At 39.3% G+C, this 24,347-nt stretch overlaps 1 protein-coding gene across 5 annotated transcripts in view; it reads right to left on the bottom strand.

The window, feature by feature from the left end:
* Positions 1–24,347, bottom strand: part of Spag17 (sperm associated antigen 17) — a 221,680-nt gene that overhangs the window by 127,536 nt on the left and 69,797 nt on the right. For 3 of the 5 annotated variants that reach the window (XM_048814580.1, XM_048814579.1, XM_048814578.1), the window contains exons 5-15: positions 17,750–17,936; positions 16,020–16,214; positions 14,097–14,278; positions 10,365–10,523; positions 9,254–9,317; positions 8,930–9,042; positions 3,554–3,691; positions 3,350–3,463; positions 2,641–2,791; positions 408–635; positions 130–309 (exon numbers count right to left, since the gene is read on the bottom strand). In XM_048814580.1, coding sequence (XP_048670537.1) covers positions 130–309; positions 408–635; positions 2,641–2,791; positions 3,350–3,463; positions 3,554–3,691; positions 8,930–9,042; positions 9,254–9,317; positions 10,365–10,523; positions 14,097–14,278; positions 16,020–16,214; positions 17,750–17,936 — 1,711 coding nt within the window. Of the gene's footprint in view, positions 1–129; positions 310–407; positions 636–2,640; positions 2,792–3,349; positions 3,464–3,553; positions 3,692–8,929; positions 9,043–9,198; positions 9,318–10,364; positions 10,524–14,096; positions 14,279–16,019; positions 16,215–17,749; positions 17,937–24,347 lie in introns of those variants that run through there. The other 2 variants (XM_048814581.1, XM_048814582.1) reach the window with 2 other exon arrangements.

Consider the following 24,347-nt stretch of genomic DNA (forward strand, 5'->3'; position numbering starts at 1 on the left):
GTAACCTAATAACTTAAATAGTTTGCCAACTGAAATGAACAGGCATTTAAATTGAAACAATATATCTCGAAACTTCTTTTCTTGGTCATGTATTTTATGAGAGGGGCTACACACACGTTTTGTACTTACCCAAGGACTCTGCTTGGGGCTTCTCTGACAGCTCTCTATTATAATCAAGGTCTGAGTACTTCATTGTGTTGGAGTCAGAATGTTGACTACGGTATGAGAGTTCTCCACTGCTCTGATCACCTTGCACAGATGTTGACCAATTCTGATCCTCATATATTTTTCTGTCTTTGATTTCGGTAGCTAGCCAGTGTGAAGAGCATTTGTTAGATACAACACTAGAAAAAAGATTGACAATCATAAAATGCAAGAATGCTTTTCATTCTTTCCAGGCAATGTACCTGTTTCCTGTTGGGCGTCTTGGGCATTCATTTTCAGGATATGTTGCTGCCTTATCTGCTTAGCAAATCTGGCAGGGTTGTCCCATGGTATGTTGAACTTCTCAACATCTGTCCCCCATGCCATCCCAGAAGGCTTCAGTTTCCCTGCTTCGTCAACCTCAGAGAGCTTCAGGCTCTCAAAAGTAAACACCTTGAAGGCTCGTTCTACTTCACTCCAGCTCAAGACTTCTGTAAGAAAGCAGGACCCGTGCTTCTAGGAGTGCCCTTTATAGTACATAGTACAGCATTGGCAGAGAGACACAAATATATACCGGTCTGATTAGGGGAGCCATGCCATGAAGGGCACTGACCTAACTTAAAACAGGGCTCCACAAATCTGCATCAAATATCAAAGGTGCCTAGTGATAAGAAAACTGAACAGTCAAGGTCTAATTAATCAAGGTAATACTACCAAAATGCTTCTTTAGATGGTTCATAGTGTGTGGACTTTTCAGGGTACCATATTGGTTGAATGGGTTTACAACTCATTTATTTATTTATTTATTTTGCAAAAGTACCCTTTGATGCTGTTGTAATTTAAGCCAGAGAAATCATTCACTCATGTCTAATATAGGCTATTACAGTCAGTAAGATTTCTTGTTATTTTAGATTCTGGAAGAGTCTCCTCCCACCCATATGAATAGCTACTTTCCATAATTGCCCTTCAAAGTTTATCAACTTTCAATTGGCGTTAGTCATTGTGTATTTATTCCTTTATGGCACGTGTTCATCCATTTTCTCAACTGGTTATTGTACACTGGGGAGCCTTGCCATAGGTGCCTAATATTCACAGAAGAACATGATTTTGTTCTCTCACTTTAAAAGTTCAAGACAGAAGGCTGGGAGGAAGGAATGGACAGAATTCAGTGAGGAAAAATTCATTATTGTGGTAGATAAGTGTTTCAGAGGTTGCCTTCATTTTCTTCCCAACAGAGATGAAGACAGGGGCAGGGGTCCTTTTCAAAAATATGGCATGCATGGGGTGGGCTGGCAGTTTAAAGAGAGGCAAAAGAGTTACTGAATAAAGGAGAATTTGCTCATTCATTATTTCATAAATATTTTTGAGCACCTTCCAGATGTCAGTAACTAATAAAAGCTGGTGAACAAAGGTGATGAACTCAAACACTACAGTGAATCTCACCAGTATGCATATCCACAGGCACTAATTAAAAAAAAATAACCTATAAGTAAATAGAAAGATTGGTACAGTAGAGGGAAGGGAGGAGGGGAGGGAGAAGGCTAGGAAAAGGGGACTGGACTAGAGCAAAATTTTATTTCATGTTTTTATAATTATGTCAAAATGAATCCCGATGTTACATGTAACTAAAAATGACCAATGGGAAAAAAAAGGAGGTGGTAGGCAGTTCAGATTTTACTCTTGAGGGGCAGGGGGTGGAGTGGGGGGAGGNATATATATATATATATATATATATATATAATCAAAATATATATAATCTAATGCCGCACACACACATATATAGTCTAATGTTACATCTGATCTATTGATTAGACTAGATATAAGGAGTTTCTTGATGAAATGAAATTAGAAACTTCAAGTTTCCTTTGAGTACAAAAATTTTTCATTAATTGTGGGTGGCTGCAACCAGAGAATATGAGAATTCAAAGATGGATAACTCTCTTTTGGGGCAAAGTTGCATGGTCAGGCTTGCCCTGCCCACTTGCCAATAACTACAATGCTATTGTAATCTTTTTGTGGTTTGCAATGATGATAAAGGGGTGCCACATTGAGAAAGTGAAGGCAAGGATGGCATTCTCCCAGGACAGGAATGTGGTTATCTTACGATGGGAGGTTTTTGTTTATTTTAAAAATTTCAAAAATATGTGAACTGTCATTTAAGTAGGATGGGATTACTACATCATCTCAATGACATCAACAGAGAGATGGGGGAAGGAGTCAGGGAAGAGGAAGGAAAGATGTGAATTACTCTGGTTAAGGAAACACAGTGGAAAGAAAACCTGGTGCATCAAATTGCAGAATGTTTTGCACCATGGCTGTGTTACCATTGCTACTGAGGATATTCAAAGTGAAAAAGTTGTAGTCCATCAAAATATTCATCTTAGCCCCTGAAAGATCTTTAAATGATCAAAATACATTTTGCAAATAAGGATGTAATTTGTAGAGGCACATAGGACCACTAATTAAGATGAAGTTAAGAAGAAACAATGTACTCACCACTTGTGCAGAAGTGCATAAGTTCATGGATGGTAGCTAGGCGTTTAGTGCTGTTCCAGGGTGGAGGCAGAGGGAACTGAAGGAATTCCCACAGTGGCAACTTGGATTGCATCTCCTCCTCAATTTGAACTGGGTCAATACCCTTTTGGTCCTGCCCCCCCCCCCCCAAAAAAAAAAAAAAAACATGACAGAAGGCATTAAAATAAGCCATCAAGTGCCTTATGCATATGGAGAAGGCTAAACATGATACCTTCACTCTCGTTTATTTGGGAACAAGGGACATCAGTGGTAATTGGGGAAGACAAACTTGGTATTTTGCTGAAGGTCACAAAAACTAGTTCTCACTTTGCCAGAAGTTCCCGGTACACAGAAATGACTGATCTTCATTTGCAGTGACAAACTGCCCAAGCCTCATACATATTCATCTCTCTCTTCTGAGATCCTTTTCTGGCTTCCACTGTTTTTCATACCAGCAGATATTTAAAGAAAATAACTATGAGGTTTTAATGCAATTTCGGTGGTAGTCATAATCAATTCAACAGTTAATAATATTAATCTTTCTTTGATGATTTCTCCCTTACCCATCTTTCTTTTCTGACATTCATACCTCGCCTATTACCTAGCTTTGATGAGGTTATCTAATTGATCCCTTCAGCTGGTGAATTTCAGGTGCACTTTTCAATCACCCTCTGGGCCACCTGATCCTTACCTTCAGTGCATATTTCCGGTGAGCGTAAGCATCGTGATAGTTCAGTAGGAGAGGGCCTTTGGGCACTGCTTTGGTTTCTCTTTCTTCTTCAGATAAGAATATTTCGTGGAGATTCTATTTAAATTGAAATATATACTCATTTAAGGAGAGACTATATACTTTCCCATCATGTAAAAACTCGTTGGCTAATTCATGCTATCTGACCTTTTTCTCCCTCTCGGAGAGGCAGAGAGAGGGCAGCATAGACACGATGTGAGCTGCGATCCGGTTGTCTAACCCATCTGCTCTCGGGGGTGGCCTCACCAGACTGGGAGGAACAAGATCCTTTTCAGTTGCCACGACCTATAGGAAAGAACCATTGGGAGGGATTGGCTGAACGGTCAACTCTTTACTGATACTCCTGAATTTCCATTGCTCTTAGTAAGAGGAGGACTGTTCCTCACACTAAAGTACTAGTGACAACAGCAGGAAAGTGTCAGCGATTAACACAGTAAAAGGAAAAATGTTTACAGTCTATGCATTTAAGTTGACATGATATTAATACTTGCATTAAAATAGATAACACAAAACACAAATGGTAAACACTAAACTTCAGCAGGAGTCAAAATAACAACAAAAATATTCATTCTTTCTCTTAAAGCACTGAAAACAGGACTAGTGCAACTTTGGATTTAATATTTAAATCCAAACTAACTGCCTGCCACATACTGCGCGGTAGGGCATCTTCATATCCATTAATTCACTTAACCCTCATAGCAATCTTGGTTAGATACTATCTTCTATTTTATAGAGAACAAAAGTAAGGAGAGTGAAGTTAGATGACTGGTCCAAGTCTAGGGCTTTTGAATAGAGGCATTGGGGTTCAGGCCAAGTCCTCATTATTTCTTCAAGAATAAAAAAGTGTAAGAAGATGAGATCAGTAATGGATATTAGTCTCCTTTATGTGGGGAGAGTGAGGTCTAGACAGATTAAATGCCTTATTCAGTTTTACATGGCAATCAGGTAAGAGGTTGAAATGTACTCAAGATAGGTAGCTAATGTATAGTCTCTTCACTATAATAATAAAAAAATAATAAAATTATTCTCATGATTTTACACCCCTGCTAAGATTTCTCACTCAACCTTGGCAGTAGAGACTGGATAATTGGACTAGATAATTATTATGGGGGCTGTCATGTGCCCTATAGAATATGTAGCAGCATGGCTGGCCTCTACCCCTCTGATGCAAGTAGCAACCCATTGTGCTGGCAAATCTCCAGACATTTCCAAATGTCCTGTGGGAGACAAAAATAACTCCCTATTGAGTTTTGTTAGTCTACTCTAGGATAACAAAATAGTCTCAGTATTCTATTTTATTTTATTTTTATTTTTAATACTAGAGATTGAACCCAGGAGCACTTAACCACTGAACCACATCCCCAGATTTTTTTTTTTTTTTTTTGACAAGGTCTCAGTAAGTTGCTTAGGGCATTGCTTGCTAAGTAACTGAAACTGACCTTGAACTTGTGATCCTTCTGCCTCAAACTCCCCAGTTGCTGGGGTTATAGGCATGTGCCATTGCACCTGGTTCAGTATTCTTTACTAATTATAAACACTTTGCTTTCAAGAATCACTATTTCCAGTCTCTATCTTCCACCTATCTTGTGGACCTGATGCAACTTCGAAAGACCAATCAGAACTGTTCCACTTCCAAAATGGTAAAATCTAATGTCTGTTTCTGTAAAATGGCAATCTCCACGCTCTTATACTTCAACCTTTTCATTCTCTATTAAGAAGGCTTTACTCATTCGACACGTACCTAGTACCTACTGGGAGCCTTCCACGTGTTAGTAACTGAGCTCATTATCTTTCCTCTGGGTTATCGGGAACATAGTAATATTGAATACAACAACAATGACTATGGTGGGGCTGGGGTTGTGGCTCAGTGGTAGAGCGCTTGCCTAGCAAGTGCAAGGTGTTGGGTTCAGTCTTCAGCACCACTAAAAATAAATAAGTAAAATAAAGGTATAAAAAAAAGCTTTCAAAATATTTTTTCAAAAAGAAAAGAATGACTATGGTAAATGAAACTATGATACTGTGAGCTCTTCAGAGTTTTTTTAAATAAATTTATTGACATAATAAAACTGTAGTCTTACAAAAAAACATTATGGGGTGACAAAGGCAAATATTAGTGTGTTTGATTAGAAAAGTAAGGTAGTCAATAAACAGAAAACTGTATAGTAGAGGTGACAACAGTGACAGGGTCTGAAAAGACTTTAAAATAAACATGGAACTAAGAATAAGCCTGGAAGACTGTGCAAAAAATTAGAGAATTTACAAGTTAGAAATCTTATTCCTCAAACAAAACTTCAATAGCAGACCCGAAATTAAGGTAGGAAATAAGTAGGAAGTTAAGGTAGATTTCCAAAAGGATATATTGAAAGAAAATTTAATGAGAATAATTCTAATATCCCAACATCTATCCAGTTATAATTAGGGTAAGTAGGAGAAACAATATTTGAAGGTACAATGGAAGGTTTATTTTCAGCATCCACTCACTAATTCAACAACCCATACTCAGTGCCGACTAGGAATTAAGTGTGGTTATTGTGTGCTGGGCACACAGCAATGACTGAGACCACACTAGGCTCCTGCTGACATGGAGCGTGCATTCTATTGGGAGGAAAGCGGCAAGAAACAGGTTAATAAATAGATATTTTAAAAGGCTAATAAATACATTTTAATTACAATAGTTTAAATAAAACAAAGTACTGCGATGGAGAGTGCTGTGTGTGTGTGTGTGTGTGTGTGTGTGTGTGTGTGTATGTATATATATGGTGGAACTTCTTTAAATCAGGTGCTCCAGTGTCACTTCCACCAGACAGAGAAGTTGGGGTAAAAGGTTAAGGAAAAATTAAGTAATACATCTGAGGAAATCCCCAAAGACCTACATTGATGAAAAATTGTGTGTGTGCGCGCCCATGTATGTATGTGTATGTGTGTTCATGTGGCATGCATGTGTTTGTGTGTCAGAGAAAGAGACATGGAGCAGGAAATGAGAAGAAGCTACAATGCAGAAACTAATTTTAAGGCCTTTATAGGATACTGTAAGAAATTGAATTTCACTTAGGATGTGATTAAAAAACAATTTATAATTCCTTTAGATCATGTTGACAGGATGAAAAAACAAACAAAACCATAGTTTTTACTATTGTTTGGATGTGGTTTGTCCAAATGTGTGTGTGTTACAGGCTTGGTTCTCAAGGTGATGGGACCTTAACAGGCGGAGCCTATTGGGCGGTCCCTGGACATACTGACTTTGGAAGGAACTGAAAGGTAGTTCTCATGGGAGCCTGAGTCCCTTCTCTTTCTTGGCTTCCTGTCTTGCCATGTGATCTCTCCCCTTCACACATGCTGTAGACATGATGCCATCTGCCATGATGAGACCTAGATAAGAGGCCCTCACCAGAGATCAAATCTATGAGGATGTCTGGTCTTGGACATTCAGCCTCCCCAAACTGTGAGCTAAATAAATCTCTTCTCTTTAAAAAGTTATCCACTCTCGGGGATTTTGTTGTAGAAACAGAAAACACACTAATACACCTGGACATAGTCTTTTGTTATCAAATATAGAGAGCTGCAAAAGAAATAAAGAAAGAAGAAAGAAAAGAAAGATTAATTTTGGACATGCACCCGACTTCTCCCAGCAAATTAGAAGGAAGAAGAAAATGGAGCAATGCCATTAAAATACTTTCCCATGCAGGTTGACTAGGTTCAAAAGTCATTTCTGCCACTTACGACTTGAACAAGCCACTGAACCTTATTATGGTTCCGTTTTCTGATCTGTAAAATGGGTGATAAAAATAGTTCCTGCATCATAGTATTGTTTTTAAAATTAAATTACTTCATATATTGAAAGCATGTAGAGCAGTGCCTGGTGGATATAAGTGCTATGCATATGTGGCTACTATGAATAACAATTTTTTTCGAATATACATAGAACAGTCACAAGAATTGACTCTGTACATCAAGTCACTGAAGTCACAGGAAATTTTAACTTTGTTAACTTGCAGATCAGGTTCATAGATCATAAAGCAATAAAATTAAAAATCAGTAATAAATTGTAGAAATAAAATTATTCATGGGAGAAATAAGTATATAAAAGATTAAGAACTGAATACATTGAAAATATCAACATGCAGCCAAAGAAATGCTCAAGAGGAAACATAAACCTAAGTAAGGCAAAAAAGACTGAAAATAAATGAAGATTTTAATTAAAGCCAAATACAAAATAAGCCCCAAAAAAGGATAGGGAAGAAAATAATGAAGATAAAGGAAGAAGTTAATAAACTCAAAAGTAAAAAGGAGTTGGCCAATGAAACAAAATGCTCTTTCTTTGGAAAGACCAATACAATAGATAGCAATGATTAGCAACCATATTAGCCAGCTTTTTGTTTGTGCAACCACAATATCCAACAAAAACAACTTAGAGGAGGAAAAGTTTATTTCAGCTCACAGTTTTGGAGTTTTAGTTCATGATGGGCCAAGTCCATTTCTCTGGGTCCAAGCAGAGGCTGAACATCATGGAGGATGGGTGTGATGGAAGACCCCCCATGGCAGCCAGGCAATGGAGAGAGGGCAGGGGGAGGGAGCCACAGGGAAGATGAACCTTTCCAGGACCCCCACCCCACACACACAGTGAAAGTTACCACCCAGTCAGTCCATTCAAGCTAGGATGGACTGAGAAAGCTACAGCTCTCCTGATGGAATCATTTCACGCCTGAATATTCCTACATTAGCGCAGGAGGTTTTATGGGACATCTCAATATCCAAACCATACAGCAACCAAGATCAAGGAAAGAGAGGGTACAAATAAATAACAACATCAGTCATGAGAAGGGAACATCACCAGATGTTATGTTACTAGTGTGGCTGGTCTTTACTTTGCACGGGAAGGCTGGGAACACTGATTTTCCTCATGGTCCTGGCTCATGCCTTAATATGTCTATTTGACCTCCATATCTTTGCCTCTTTCTTGATAATGTCACTATGTCCCTTTCCCCATCAGGCTTTCCATCGGGCAATTCACTCAGCCTTTAGCACACTACTAACATTACATTAGTATACAGAGGAACCTAAAAACACATGCAAGTGAATAATACATACAGCTTGTACCATATCAAAAATCCAAATTAAATGGACACATTTATGTGAAAAACACTAGTAACTAATATTGTCATCAAGAGTAGAAATGTCTAATTAAATCTATAGGTTCAAAATAACATTTAAAGATAGCTGAAGACCACTACCCACCCCACCTATCCTTGTCCTCTTCTTCCATTAAAACAATACTAGCAAAAGAGAGTTTTAAGGATATGTTCTCTCAAAACTTAGGGGAGTATTAAGTGGAATTCCAGAGCATAGCAAAAGAAAGAGGATTAAAGCTGCTAATGAAAGCCAACTTTGGTTTTATGAAAAAATCTTTGTAACTGAGAATACATTCAGGTATTATGAGTATAATTTTAAAGTAGTGTTAAAAGTGGAAATAAAGAGAGATGAAGGGGCTCACTCAAGGCTACCCTCTGGAAAAAGTCCACCCACCTGTTCTAGAATACAATGCAGTATCAGGGGTACAGACATGAATTCCTCTGGGATCGGATTCAGCAAATCATTGTAATATCTCATGTCTACCTCAGTTGTGGTGACGAATGTTGCTGTAAAATACACAAAACTTTATTGCTCCATTAAGATGTGCTTTCCATTTCTTCCATTAAAATTTCACGCATAAATTCAAACAATGACCTTGTACTAATAACATAGGAACTGTCAGTGGAAAGGTAGCTGAAGACATTAAGAAAGATAGTCATTACTCTTTAAAGTGCCCTCTCATGATGTTGATCCTCCAGCCACAGATTTCATACATGCCTGGTGGTGGAGCGGGTGGTTCTTCACTTTGTGCTTTCTTCTTTCCAGGGGTAGAGTGTGGAGTCTGTGTGAAAAATAATGAAAAAGACACACTGAGATATCCAGCTGAGAGGTGCTTTCATTGAATGCTGCTATGATATCAATAGGATTCTGGGATAAAATCATCTAATATGATAGAAGGAAAAGGACTTGTCTGAAGAAGGAAAGAAGGAGTGGAATGGGTGTGGATCCATGTCAGTTTTTCCTAACAGCCCACTGAGCAACTTCAGGGAAGGTGATAGGCTGATGGTGCACTGAGAGTACAAAATATTTTCCTCCCTGGGTGACATGGAGTCACGCCATCCTCTCCCTTCCAATCAATCCTCCAGTGCTTCTCCACTGCCTTCAGGATAAAACCTAACCAAACTCATTATTAATTCAGCACTAAAAGACTTTCCTGATCTGCCTCCCACCTCTACAGCTTTATTATACTGTTGATCTCCCTGTTGCATAGGCAGCCTAGAAATACTGAACTTCCTGTGGCCTGGGCTCCTGAAATTTTACTTTGTTCCTGTGACTTTGTACCTTGCACCTCTTTGTCTCTTTCTTGAGAATGTCATGTGTACCTTTCCATCACCAGGCAATTTGCTCAGCTCAGAATTCACATTACCAACCCTCCTCTCCACCCTACTCCTCTTCACACCAGGTGAGATGCCATTTCTCTTTGCTTCTGCTGTGGTCTGAGTTGACAGCTCCTGGCATTCATCATGCCATGTTGCAATGGCAGTGGCCTCTGACTTCCATGAGAACAGGGAGTGAGTCTTCACTGTTGTGTTGCCAACACCTTTCACAGTGTTAGTAGGCACTAAATAAGTGTTGTGATTACTTTCTCAATATCCCTCTCCTTGCTCTACATGTTGATCATCACTCCACGTGTTGACCAGTGGGTTCCATCCACATCTTTGTGAGGGTCAGAGACCCCACCACTCAGCTCTTCAACATCGTGCCTAGGGGGCTTTTCCTTGTATCCAAACTTAAATGTTAAATTCCAACCAGCAGTATTATCTCGACTCAAGTTTTTATGTCATCTTTCCTTCGGACGCTTGACAAAAGACTTTTGAACCATGCCTACCTCAGAAATCACAGGTTCTAGGAGAGTTTTCTCAGTCACTGCCAGCGGGACATTGATAAGGTTCATGCTTTCCAAGTAGTGCTGGTGTTGCCTTTTCCAGTCCAAGCTGTCATACATCAGGCAGGCAATATTTTCAAAAATTTCGGTGCCCAATTCCTTCTACAGGTGAGAAGATGAATGGCAATTGGCTGTTAGTTTCATACCAGCTACAGGTGAGACGATGAATGACACTTGGTGGTTCGTTTCATACTATTGTAAACAGGTGCGTGTTTGTGTCCCCCTTGCCAACTAAATCTATCAATAATTTATAGAAAAAAAAAATCCTTGAATCCCTGAGTCACACTGGATTCCAGTTCTGGTGACCAAATCTGTATCCCTGAACCCTTCTTTTCTTTTCTTTTTTTTTTTTTTAACTAAATAAATACAATCTGGTCAGTAGTTTCTACAGAGTGACTGTTAAACTTTTGTTATCTCAGTTCCTTAAACATGTTAGTTAATTTGGATATCCTTAGCCAAAGACAAGTGATAGATGATTTCTTACCTGTCTGTGCAGGTAGCACAATGGAACTGCTTGCTCAGCTTTCTGTATCATCCACTCCAGGATGCTACAGTGTGTGTGCAAACGATATTTTTTTCTTTCCTCCATGTTTACCTTCTTTCCTTTAACCTGGGCTAACTTTAAGGAAAAGCACTAAAATTCCAAGTACATTATTGCTTCTATAAGGTCCACAAGTTTTATGGGTCCACAAGCAAGTTATAGGTCAGGTGCTCTTACTACTTGTGCTTTCATTTCCAGGAGTAATTTCCCAGGAGTAGGGGATCTCTGTGATTGTTGTGTCTGCTTGGAAGCCAAGAAGGAGTAAATAGGCTCCACCTATTTCTGAGTTGAAGAGGTAAGGTAGAACGAGAGCTTCCTGTGGAGACGGGGAATCATAGTCTGGCAGAAGCCCAGGGAAGTGCACAGCTCTGCCCATCATAACACACCGATTCATTTGGATTCATGTGCTCATGCTAAGATAGAGATGTTTTTTGATTAGGCTTCAACCTGGCATTCCTTGCCTAAATACATAGAAATACATTTTCGTTTGTATTTCTAGGGAATGTTGTAATGCATCTGCCCAGTGATCCCTTAGCTTAACCTAGTTAGTTCATTTTAAAATCAAGCACCAAATGATATGCTAAAGGCCAGCAAATTATTTCAGCAACCGGGGTTTAACTTGAGATATTGCAGATGTTGTACATGAGCAGTTAGCACATCTTGATGGGCATTTATTTGATGTAAAGCTTTCGTTACCTTGGCTGAGCAGAAATACAGCCTGCTTGTTTTCAGCCAAGGTTACAAATACTTTCCTCCATCCAGAGAGGAAGAAGGACTCCTTGGCTGGCTCCTATGTTGGCTATGAGGCTGTTATCAACTTATAGACAGATCTGAGAGTGCAACACAATATAAGTGGTCTGCTTCTACTCGAAGTAGATTCTATTTTTTTATGTTTATCATGTGGTCCTAAGTTTAAAACAAACTTTTATCTTCACTACTAAGTCCAATGGCCTTCTGAAGTCCAACTTTATTGTTGAGTATTATTCAAGACTCTTCCTTTCCCGTCATCCTGAATAGTGGACCTTTCACTCACAAACTATGAAGTACACCTTGACTCTAAAACCTTACTGCAACTGGATTCACACCAAAGCGCTGGCATGAATGTGATACTCAAAATTACTTGCAAATCCACTTATAGCAGTGAGTGTGACCAGCTGGGCAGCACAGCCTTAAAGGGCTTTCTAGAGAGCTCAATATCATTGATGCCAGTTGCCCTCATGACTCAAATGTACATATGGGACATTAAACTGCTAAATCGAAGTCAGGAATGCTTTGTCATAATTAGTAAGCTGATAATACCTTTTCGACAAAAATATTTTTTTTTTCCAAATTTTAATTGTCCTTTAAACTCTTCTCTATAATTGGTATAAAAGAAAATACAGCCACTATCACATTCTTTAAAATTAAATGGTTAAACTTCTTAATGAATAGAAAGTTGTGAACACTTGGGAGTAGGAGGCAGGATTTCAGGAAGGGTGCTGGGCCTTTTGAAGTTGTGTTTATATGTCACTGTATTCATATCCATGTCCCTATGATGCAATGGAATGCACTCTCTTTTGAGTTCAATATATTTCAGCTTTTCTCAGTCTGTGCCTGGGTAGTAAAAAAGATTCACAGAAGAGAGCTCTCCCTAGTGAAGGAACAAAAGGTACTTGATTGGAGGCTGCCTTAGCATCAATTCCCCAGTTCTTGGTGGGGCAGATGACAGTAGGTCCTTTTCTGAGCTCAGCATTGGGAAGCAGAGAGTAAAAGGGAAGGCAGGAAGACTCTCCACCTCTAGATGAAGGGGCGGAAAGGGGCAAAGGCAAAGTCCAGAGTAACCAGTTTTCCTAAAACTGACTCTGTCACCAGCTACAGCTTTTTTACATCCAGCTTCATTTTGCACTTATAGCCCAAGGCTAATGTTTACTCTGGCTGTTGACAAGTGACTCAAGCGTTCTGTTTCTGCATAGTGACATCTAATGCTGTATGTTGAGAGTCTTTGCAAGTCAAACACAGTTAACCAAGGCTACTTACTCAAGTCAGAAGCTCCTATTCCCCAGCCTATCGTCACTGCTCTTTGGCTGTTACAGGTTTTGATCTCACTCCTCTCCTAGATAGTGGGCTTTTTTTTATGTTCCCTGTTTTCAGTCACTGTAGTAGACACCCATCTACCATCTCTACCCACTTTGCCCTGTTCCTTTCAGAGCACTGGCTGCATGTGGTCCCTCCCTAACATTCTGCTTCAGTTCCACTCCTTTGATGCTGAAATATATAGCCTGTTTGTTGGGACTGGGGGTTGAGCAGAAAGTGGCAGGAGAAGTTTTCTGCTTCTATCTTTGTTTTAATAATGGAGGGATGCCTGAACACCTTCCATAGCATCCTTGAAAAGTAGTTACTTGAACTTGTTAAGGGGGAAAAAAAAAAAAAAAACCTCTCATGCATTTGGGATTTGCTACATTTCCAAGTATCTGATTTTTCCCTTTTCTGAATTGACGGAAAACTAGAGTGTGTTTCATATAACTCATGGATCTATGACTAGATCTATGACTCCTGGATCACTGCTTCTCTGGTTCATGGTTTTAGTTTTGCCTCCCTGCAAGTTCCTCAATAGCAGGGGTCAATAGATGTCCTCAGAAAATTTTACCTGTTAATTGTTGGGCCAGAGGTCAAGTCATCCTATTAGGAAAGAGCTTATTGTTCAAATAAGGTAAAAATATAATTTTGGCAATAAAAGCAAGGGTTTAGAAAAACAATGTTTGAACTAATATATCTCTGATATATGAGAGAGGTAATACAATTAACTATACAATTTACTACTTTCACAATAAATATATATTAACATTTTAATTACTGCCTAGAACATTATTGAGATATGAAAAAAAGCCATGTACCACTAAATAAAAGAAACACCTAATATTTATCTTCATCTTATTCTACATCTTATTCTTTATCACTAGTTTATATGCTAAAAGCTACGGAATCAGATTATAATTGCAACTGGGCATTTAATATTATCCTTGTCCTGAAAATGAAGGAGCCTATCACAACATGTTGCATAGGTGCTCAGTAAATATCAACAGAATGAGTGAATGGGGCAAATGGACCAAGGTAACATACCAAACCCACACACCCTCACTGACAAGTGTACTAACCATCATCTTGTTGTCTGACCAGTCAGAAGGAAAATTGGCTTCTTTGACCGTGTATTCAAGTCGGGCGACATCAAAGAGATTTGTTTCAGGTTTCTCGTTATTCAGGACTGGTTCCAAGTACTTCCAAAAAATTTTGAGTTCTTTTGTGGTGTTTTCTTTCTTCAAATTTTCAGCTTCTTTATCTAATAATACCAACATGTTTTACTACAAAATGAGAGTACTGAATTTCTTCTCACTTTAACTGGAAAAGTGAGTCATGGGCATTGCAAGATATCTATACTATATCAAGAAAAAGAAAAAATGTAATTTGGGGAAGTTTTTGAAACCAGACAATATAATTATGAAATCAGAATATTTTACTTTTGAGGTTGATATTAAAGTGAGCTTATTCACCTTGATTTTATAGTTGAGGCCCAGAAAGATTATGATGAGGACACACATTTTGGAAGCTAAATATGCTCAGTATTCTTATCACTTTGAGATTGCGTCTATACAGGACCAGTTTTTCTGGCAAATCACTTTTTGACCATATTTGGGTCTGCTATGTAACTGTTAAAAACATAGTTGATTCACTTCTCCTTCTCACATGGGCTAAACAAACTGGATGAGCGATTTGTGCTTTAGTTAACTTTTTGGTCACATTAAAACAGCTACAGACTCTTTTTCAGGCATTTGTACCCTGACTGGAACATAATGACAGATTTTGATAAAGTTACACACGAACATTTGTCTAAAACATTTATGCTTGTTATATCTGTAATTGAATAGTAGGTTTCTACCACTGAGGACTCATTATTCCATTATAAAGTCTATTTTTATGTTAATTTATTTTTATTCATTAAACATTTATGGAAAGACTGTAGTTGGTACTTATGCGACATTTTTTTTTCACCAGCTTCACTGAGAAATTATTTAATGTAACTAGCCTTTGAGATGGTCAGCAGTAACCTGGGATTGAATCTCAATTCTTTTATTTAATAGCTACCTCTAGTCTGAGAGTCCTTTTTGGTGAGATGGAAATAATAAAACGTACTTCCTCAGGATGTTGAGCAAGTGCATGAATCAATGCACTTAATAAAGCCGTTAGCGCTAAGCCTTGTCCTAAGACCTGTGCCCAGTAATGATAGCTATTATAATCAGGGGTAGTGATTTCTAACGTTGAAAAGCAATTGAAAAAAAAACATAGTGTTACAGAAATTGTGGTTGTATAAGTTAGAAAGCTCTGTGCAAATATTATTAATAAACAGCAGTGAAAGCAACACATATGGCAGAAAGAGCTGGGATTTCTGGAAACACAGGCTTGCACTGAATCCCCATTCTGCTGTTGAAAGTACACAGTAGCTTTCTGTTTGTTTCCCACAGAGGTGGTTTAGCACAATTCGCTGAGTTGAAGACCCAAAGGCTCAAAATGACTGAATGGCAATATGGTTGGGATCTTATCCCATAAGTTTGAATTCTCAGGACAGGATGGTAAAGTGCCCCCTCTAACTTATCGCAATAAACCAGTAGCAGAGTAGGGCAAGAATCCAAGGCTGGGACCTCACTTGGGTCATTTGGTGACTTGTGGTTTTTACAAGAACATTATCAACAGCAGTCCACCCAGAGTATACTTTGGGTAAAAGTTAGAGATCAAAAGTTCCTGAGAACTGTAGTTGCATAACCAAATTTTCTGACTTGCAGTCTGGGTTGTTTTTTTTTTTTTTTTTATGGCTACAAAGGGGTATAAACACAGGGTATGATTTTAATTTGCAAAATTTACGACTCTTGGCTGATACAGGCAGAATCAATAGCAAATCAAAGCCTTGAAAAGATTTAATAATGTATGTATTATAGGACTATGTTTTGGACAGCAGATTGCATTTGTACTTTAAGGACAGCGGGTAATGTCGAAAGACTCAGTAAGTTGTGTAGCAGACTGCATACCTTCTGGCTGAAGGAAAACTTCCTGCTGCTGGCTAACTGTTGCCAGGTGTGTCTGCAGAGGTTCATAATTCTCTGAAGATATTTTAATCACGCTGGTTATGGGAATGCCAAGCTCAGTCATAATGGCTAATAGCTGAGGATTGTTGAAGCCAACAACAATAATGTAATGTTGGGCACCATCATCTGGCTCATCGTCTGTTCAAAATACCATAAAGAAGAGCAGCCATCATTGTAAAAGAGAACAGGTTGTGCTCAGCCAGTTCAATGGCTATATATATTATGCATGCATTTATAATCCCTCCCGCTTGCCAAAAAATCGGTTTTGTTGGCTGGAATGCAGTAGTGTTGACTGTTTTTCATTACTGCCTTTCCAGTAAGAAGATTGTGGCCATTTTACAAAATATTAAATCACTTTTTCAAATGAGACATAGGTGTAATAGGAGGACAAACATACGTGAGGCCTGTGGTCATGAAAAACGTGTGCTTGGGTTTTGCCAGAGTTTAGCCTATAGTAACTTCTTCTTTTTTTTTTTTTTTTTTTTTGGGTTCTAATCTCTTTGGAGCAACATCTGGCTTTACTCCTGAATTACAAGTAGCTGCAGTTCTGTGGTATTTTATAGGTAGAGGTGTTTACAGGAGAGGGAAATATTGAATATGGATGTGTTTTCTACCAAAGTTATGTCAGTGATTGTGAATTCTGAGGATTGGTTGTGTAGCAACTATACATTATTTTTAAAAAAATACACATTTTCTCTATTTTTTCCTAAATATAAGATTCATATTAACAAATGATCTTATCTGAGAATGTGATATTCTGGGGGGTGAGAATCATTGTCATACTTTAATACTGATAATGCATGGCACATAAAAACATTACATTCTACAAGAGCCCATCAAGACCAGTTTATGAATAGTACAACAGATGCACAGCTTTCCATTTTTTTTTTTTTTATGTAATGATTTTTCTTCTGTCACTCAACAAGTCAGTGCTGATTTTACCCATGAACTCTGTATCATTGCTTCTTCGTCTAGGGTACATAGAAGAGAGCCACGGGAGATAACTGATAATGGATATGAAAGTTTACTGCCCCCTCCTTTAAATATGATGCAGACTTAAAACTGTTCAAAAATAAATCTATTAATTAAAATAAGTAAATAAATAAATAAAATGCAGATAATAACAAGTAGCTCCTTTTGGGTTCAGGGGAGGCAGCAATGAATCACTAATACCTGCCCAGGATAAACCATTTTTATGTTGATAATTTAAGATTAAAGAAAATTCTAGATGCTCTAATTAGGAAAAAGTGATAATGGGAGAAGTTGGAGTCAGGAAGTTCAAATTAAGTGGCCTGATTTCATTTCCACTGTTTTTGACCCTCCACAACACTCACTTTTCACTTTGTTTTACTTTCCTTTATGTTCCCAAGAAGATCATCTGCTCCTTGGTGGCACAATCAGCTCACTATCTCACTCCTCATCTGTGCTATATAAATGTGCCCAGTGAGACCCATGCTACATAATATATTTGCTAAAAACATAAATGAATTGCAAATAGAAAAACTTTCCTCTTAGAGTGTCATGGAAAGTTAAGTGATTTATGGTTTTATCAAGAATGAAAAGGCTGGAAAAGATTGAGCATAATTATCCGAATGATCTCTCGAGTATGTCATACGTGGTAAAACAAGAATCCAAAGGCAAAAGGCAACCAATAGAAGCAGCGCCTTACTGACCGATGTAGCGGCTGGTTTCCTCCTCTTCTCTCCTCCGCTTCAGCTCCGTGGTCTTCTTCACTGTCGTGTTGACCTCGGGCTGATCCTTGCCCTTTCCTTTAGCAACCTTGGCATTTGGGGGCTTCTTCTCCTTGGGAGATTTGGCTTTCCCTTTGTCCTTTTCGATCTTAACTTTGTCATCTGTTACCTGAAAAGAGAGAATACTTTTTTTTTCTTCTTTTAACTCCAAATCATACAGTGAGCAAGCGATTCACTATCAGGTGAATTAATCCTTTATTTCAATCCATCATTATTTATTCTTTTCTCTCTCTCCTCTCTCTCTCTTTTTTTTTTTTTTCATTCTTCAAGCCAGGATAGTGGGGATTCCAGTTTGAACCTAGGGTGTGATGAGGCACATCTATGCATGAAGGACTGGAGGGGTGGGTGCCAGGAAGTTGCTCAAAGAGCCTGGAGGGAGAGAGTTCATCCTACCAGAGACTGTGGCCTAAGAAGCCACTTCAGATGTTTGGAGGCAGAGCCAGGAGGATGGCACTGAGTATGTTGTGGTGTGGGGAATTTAGGTTCATCTTCTAGCCCAACCCTGGGGAGCCCCTGCCTGAGTTTCAGAGAGAATTGAGTTTGGTCATAAAATACAAACACAATAAAAACTAAAAATACAACAGGGAAACATAAAGAGTAGAAGAGTAGTTACTTTTTTTTCTAAAATCTCCTTGACAATTTTTTTCACAGTTTAAGTAACGTATTGCCCATTTTTAAAGGCGAAAAGATTCTTTTGGGAACCTAGCACTAACAGATTGTTTTTATTATAATCCTACTTAAACATACAGATATAACTTAATGGCTGCTTTTTGATACATTCAAAGATGGGATCAGCATAAAACATCAGTTGGTTGTTTGCAATGTTCTTAGATCATGTTGTGAAGACACAATTTTCCCACCAATTTTTTTTCTTTTCAAACAATTGCCAAAAAATTTATGCAGTATTGAATGATATAATTATGCTTCCAATGCACAAGTTTATAAATACAAAGCATTTATTATCATTAAAATAATAAGGCAGAGCCAGATCATAAGATGGCTATTCAGAAGATCCAGAATATTATTATTTTTTCCACACTCAACTAAACTGAAAATAAAAATAATTAAAATTATTGTATCAATGTCTTGGACTCTGATGTCTGTTTCTCTAAGGTCATGAAAACTAAGTCTGAAAAACTAAAAGACGTGAGAGATGGGGAAAGGAGAAGATGTGGCGCTTTGGCAACCAGTTAACAGAATGTGACAGAGAAGACAGGGGAGAAGATGTCCTCCTATCCAGGTTGTTTCTGGCTGTCAAGGGTTCCAGAGCACCTGGTTCATCTTTGGTACCAGAAGTGATGTTGGTGGTGCCCATGAGTCTCTGTGTGTGCCTAGCACCTTGGCTCCAGTGGTGGCACAACCCAGTACCTGCTCCTCAGCATCAAGAGGAGGCATCTGAAGAGGCTGCAGGTGTCACTCACAGCTTTGGCTAGGAGCAGGTATAGGCTAGGAAAGGGCCCCATCATTTCTGGTAAATGAAGAGAAGTTCAATGTGGATCTAATAGTGACTCACAGTAAGGTGTTGGCATGGTGGAGGATAGATTTCATATACATTTTGCATGTTGAAAATGCAGGGATTGAAAGATTAGGTAGGAGCATGAGTAAGCTGGCACATTAAAGATAATTCCCTGGATTTTAGTTTGAGCTACTAGGTGGTCGATGGTGCCACTTACAGAGATAGAGAAGATTACGTGAGAAATGGGTTTAACTGAAAGTGGGAAGACTGTTAAGAGTGATCAAGTTACATAGAAGATGCCCCTTTGATCTGAAGGAAGAAACTGAAAACACACATTTAGAGATATTTGGCCAGAGTTGCAAATTCAGGACTGGGCAGTGCATAGGTAGAAGTGTGAAGACGTGGATGGCCTTGGGTGAGTGTTCTTGAGAAATACAGGAACTGAACCTGGGATCCTGTTGGAAGCTCTAACACAAATAGGAGGAAATGCCGGCAGAAGAGACAGAGAAGTAGCTAAAAGGCAGGTGAGGAATATATAGTGTGAAAACAGAGAACCACAGGACCAAGAAGGACCAAAAGATGAGTGGTGGAAGTTGTGGATAACATTGTGGAGTGTGGAGACATGGTAGGGTGTGGAGGTAGTTAAAAAGGAGGCAGCAACAATAGGGAGCCCACAGGGCACAACTGTTTTGAGAAGTTTGCTCATGGAGGGAACCAGGCTCTGTGTCACCCAATAGAAAAGTGAATGGAAGGCGTTTGAGGTCAAGGTGTGTATTTCTTTGTGTGTGTGTGTGTGTGTGTGTGTGTGTGTAAACAGAATATGCTATGTTTGCAAGCTGATGGAATGATCCAGTAGAGAGACCCTGAAGATCTGGGGAAAAAGAAAATTCTTGAGGTGGGCAGATGGAATGAGACCAAGAGAATGTCTAAATAACTGGACATTGAGAGGAAGAGAGACAATTTTCTAGTTTAAAAAGAGCAGCAAGGAGAGGATGGCTGGCGGAGTGTGGATGCCAGAAAGGGAGAGGTTTTGATGGTGTTGAGAGAATGTTTCAGTTTTTCAAATAAAACCACAAGGTGAAGTCAGCAACTGGGATGAGGCAGGTTTATAGGTAGATGGTTTGAATAGGAAGGTAGTGTAAGAGTCATCTCAGAGAGGGGGTTGCAAGTGTATTAAAGAAATGCAGCAGAACTCTGCCAGTCTTGAGACCGTCCTGAAAATTTTGAGTTTGCAAATTTAAGGTGAAACTAGTTTGCTGAGTGACATGAACGCCTGTAGTTACCTCTAGCTTCTTGAGTACAGGCGTGAAAATCATGGATCATTGAGTTGGTCCTGGGAGAAGTTTTGCAAAATGATTGTGACAGAAGTTGAGAAGAGCAAGGGAACTGGAAGTTTGTAAAGGAATTGTTACACTGGACCGTGGAGCCTAAACTGAACAAATAGCCGAGGTGACAATGGACAGGTCTGGTGGGATCCATGGATGAGAAGTTAAGATGTGGTTGAAGAAATTTTGTGGGGCAGATATTGGGTCACAGAAAGGGGAAAGGAGAGGAAATTTCCAAGGTTGGAGAATGGGAGATTTCAAGACTTCGGTGATGACAAGTCTCATAGTATGTCCATGGAAGTAAATGGCCTGGGTGGAATGAAGGCAGTGACCTTTTGTCACAATTTTAAAAAAACACTAGAAAAGAAGAGCCAGATAGGAAGAGAATGGCAGTGATCATTCAAATGTGTCCAGGGCAGACGATATCCTGATAGACTGATAGGAGGGTTTGGGAAACCCGGGAGGTACCCTATGGTCTGGGGAGTGCATTGGGATGTTAGAGCTATAAAGGATTGTTATCTCCTCTAGTTTAGACTGGAGGTTCTTGACATAACTCTCTGAACTTGACTTCCTATAACTTGTCTATAGGGAAAAAACTTACAATTAAGACTAAGGCGTATGTCCTATAAAACTGACCATAGTATTCATAGCAGTACATTAGCAAAGAGCTAGTCACGACTTTCATTGTCGTTATTATCATTGTTGCATTGCTGTTTACAGAGTTCTTATATTATAGATATTGCATCTTATTAAGTCTTTACAACAGCCAAAATGAGTAGAGCATTATTCTTATTTTACAGAGGAGGAAACTCAGGCTTAGTGCAGGCAAGTAATAGTTGAATCTAAAAGCTCATTTTCAATAGGTCCATAGAGCATGAACTGGCTCCCCTGAGTTGGATTATCCTGTAGGCACTGATGAGATCCCTGCAGGATACTCTAGTGGTAAATCCTGGGGGTTACATACTCTAAGGTGCCCTGTGTAGCTCCCTGGGAGGTAGCTGGCCTTGCCACAGAGAGGTCCTGACATCAACATCAAAATTCACCAGAAATTTTGACAACTGCAATTTTAAATAAAATCTCAGAGTGATCTTTTGCTCTGAGAAGAAGAAACCATTGTAGGTTAAATTATTTTAAACTTCACCTGTAAGAATAAAGATGTATTCATTTTATGCACTAATGCTTGCTTTTCGTCACCTCACATAATTAAGGAACTCTCTGGGTCTTTTCTCATCTGAGCCTTCTTGGGATTCTAGGGAAAGGAGGACTGACCATAACCAAAACTTCAAAGTAAGTGATAAACTTTAGCAGCATAGTCTGGTGATGCTCTATGAGAAGGGCTTTCCAGACATTGTCTTTTTAATTAAAAAGACAAAGCAACCTCTAAGACATATAACTTTATTTCCATTGTATAAATTAAGACAAACAGTCTGTCCTAACATGCACAGTTCTGGTAGAGACTGGTTTGACTCCAGACCCTCAACTCATCTTGTTCTAATGCTTTCTCGGCCTGTCTCAGCTTCTGATATGCTCTCCCAACTTCTTTTTCCTGCTTGTCTATCTTCCCTCTCTCCGGTCTCTGCAGCATACTTTTCCGAATGTCACCTACTCTTCCTGTTCATTGCCTTCTTCTTCTTCCTCTTTTTCAGCCTTTGCATTTCTTAGCAAGGTCAAACTTGGAAAACTGAAGAAAAGTATCTTTAAACTAATTTCCATCAACACTGAGATGCTATCAATTTCCCAGAGTTCATAAAAGTATTTTTAAATCTTAGAAATCTTGATTTGCTTCTTTCAATGTCTTTGTTATAAAAATAACCTTATTACAATTAGAAAAAAATAGAAAGAATTTAAAAATCAAAATTTCTGTCAGCTAGAAAGATGAATGATGAAGATATTTGATGAATTCTTTCAAATTCATTTTCTGCATAATTGTCATCATTCTTTCTATACAACTTACTGTCTAGTGTTTCCTATTTACAATGATGAGTTTTCAATTGGTGAAATTTCAAGAAATCTTTCACAGAAATTGTACAGAAGAGAACAGGAGCAGACAGAAACGCCTGGGTTTTCTGACTTCAGGTCCAGGCAGAGATGTGGTAGATTTCTGAACATTTTCCTTGTCCTACATGGTCCTTTCTGTCCTCTCCTGGATGACCTCAGTGGCATTCTATTTACTCTTTTATACCCATTCTGTTCCTCATTTCTCTCACCCTCCACATTCAAACTAACCCAGTCATGGCCCCTCTGGCTACGGGCACTGATAGACTCACCCCTAAAATTCTGTGTTGGTCCTTTTCTATTGCCTTCCCTTTCTGTTTCATTCCGGGTAAGCCCTTCCCATCTCTGTGTTCAAGTCTTGGGATTTGGGGGTCGGGAAGGTTAGAACCTTTAGGCAAGTGTTCAGCAAAGCTGACCCCTAAATCATAGACTAAAGTTTGTTCACACAAGCTCTTCCTCTGGCCTTTCTTGCTTCTGGAGAACATGGAATACGTGCTCCCATCCTATGGTCATCTGCTCACAACTTAAAAATCGCAGAGAAGACTCTTGCCAATTCAAGGCAAAAATAGGAGAAGGGAGTATCCCCAAATGTCCTTCTCTCCACCATGTTTGGGGAACACATGTTCCCAGCAAATGAAGGGAGGGTCAAGTTCATTACAGAATACATTTTCTTTAAAACGCAACATGTAAGAAAGCATCTGGATGCCTCCTACTGTGAGAAGGCTTTGGATAGGCACACCACTCAAGCTAACCAGCAGATGTGGTGTCTTGTCTTAGCAATAACTAAAAGTAGGGTCAGCATTTCACATACTTAGTTGAGCATCAAATGACATCTACCTAGAATCTTCTCAAATTAATATAGAAAAATAATTCTCCTTTGTAATAAAGCAGAGGAACCCAGTTACTTGGCACTTATGTCAAAATTCAAGTATAACTGATTGATAGAGATTAATTCTCCCATTCCTCACTATGAATAGGAAGCTAATGATAAAAGTCAATTGAACTAATGATAAAGAGCTATACTTCATCTTATTCTTATAGTTAATAATGAACTTACATATTTATGCATAACTATTATATGTGATCTATAATACAATTTCCTTACAAAAATATTATTAAGAATAAGGATAAGAAGACATCTTCATGGAAGCTGCAACAAATTCCATGACAGACCGGGTCCTGAGTGCTCCTACAGTTCTCTTTCAAGATATCATTCTCGAATTCGCCTGCGGCTTGCAGACAGATTGCTAGGGTTCAGCGCCTGGGTGCTTCTTAGAACCTGAGCTTATCGGAGCGAACACCGAGCGCGGGGCGGCCGAGTTCCGGCTCCCGGAACCGTCCTGCGGAGCCTGCGGAGGCTGCTTCTTGGACCCTGCTCCTATCAGAGCATACAACAAGCACTAAGCAGCCGAATTCCGGCTCCCGGAACTGAGCCCGCGGGGACTGCTTCTTGGAGCTTACACTTATAGGAGCTTACACCGAGCACGGAGTGGCCGAGTTCCGGCTCCCGGAACTTCCCTAGACCGGGGCTAGGAGCCCGCGGAAACTGCTTCTCCGTACGGGTCCTGCTGACGGCCGGTCAGGACTCACCCGTTGCTTTGGTTGCCCGGCAAGGGGAACGAAATGCTGCCATTCGCATACGACACCAACATGGCAGAGATCTGATGTCAGCAGAAAGCGGCGGAGGAGAGAACTTCATCAATTCCAGCGGTGACATAAGCAGTTGGTCTCCTGGTAGGGGGGG

This window comes from Marmota marmota, unplaced genomic scaffold, assembly GCF_001458135.2.
Source record: "Marmota marmota marmota unplaced genomic scaffold, marMar, whole genome shotgun sequence".
Classification (NCBI taxonomy): domain Eukaryota; kingdom Metazoa; phylum Chordata; class Mammalia; order Rodentia; family Sciuridae; genus Marmota; species Marmota marmota.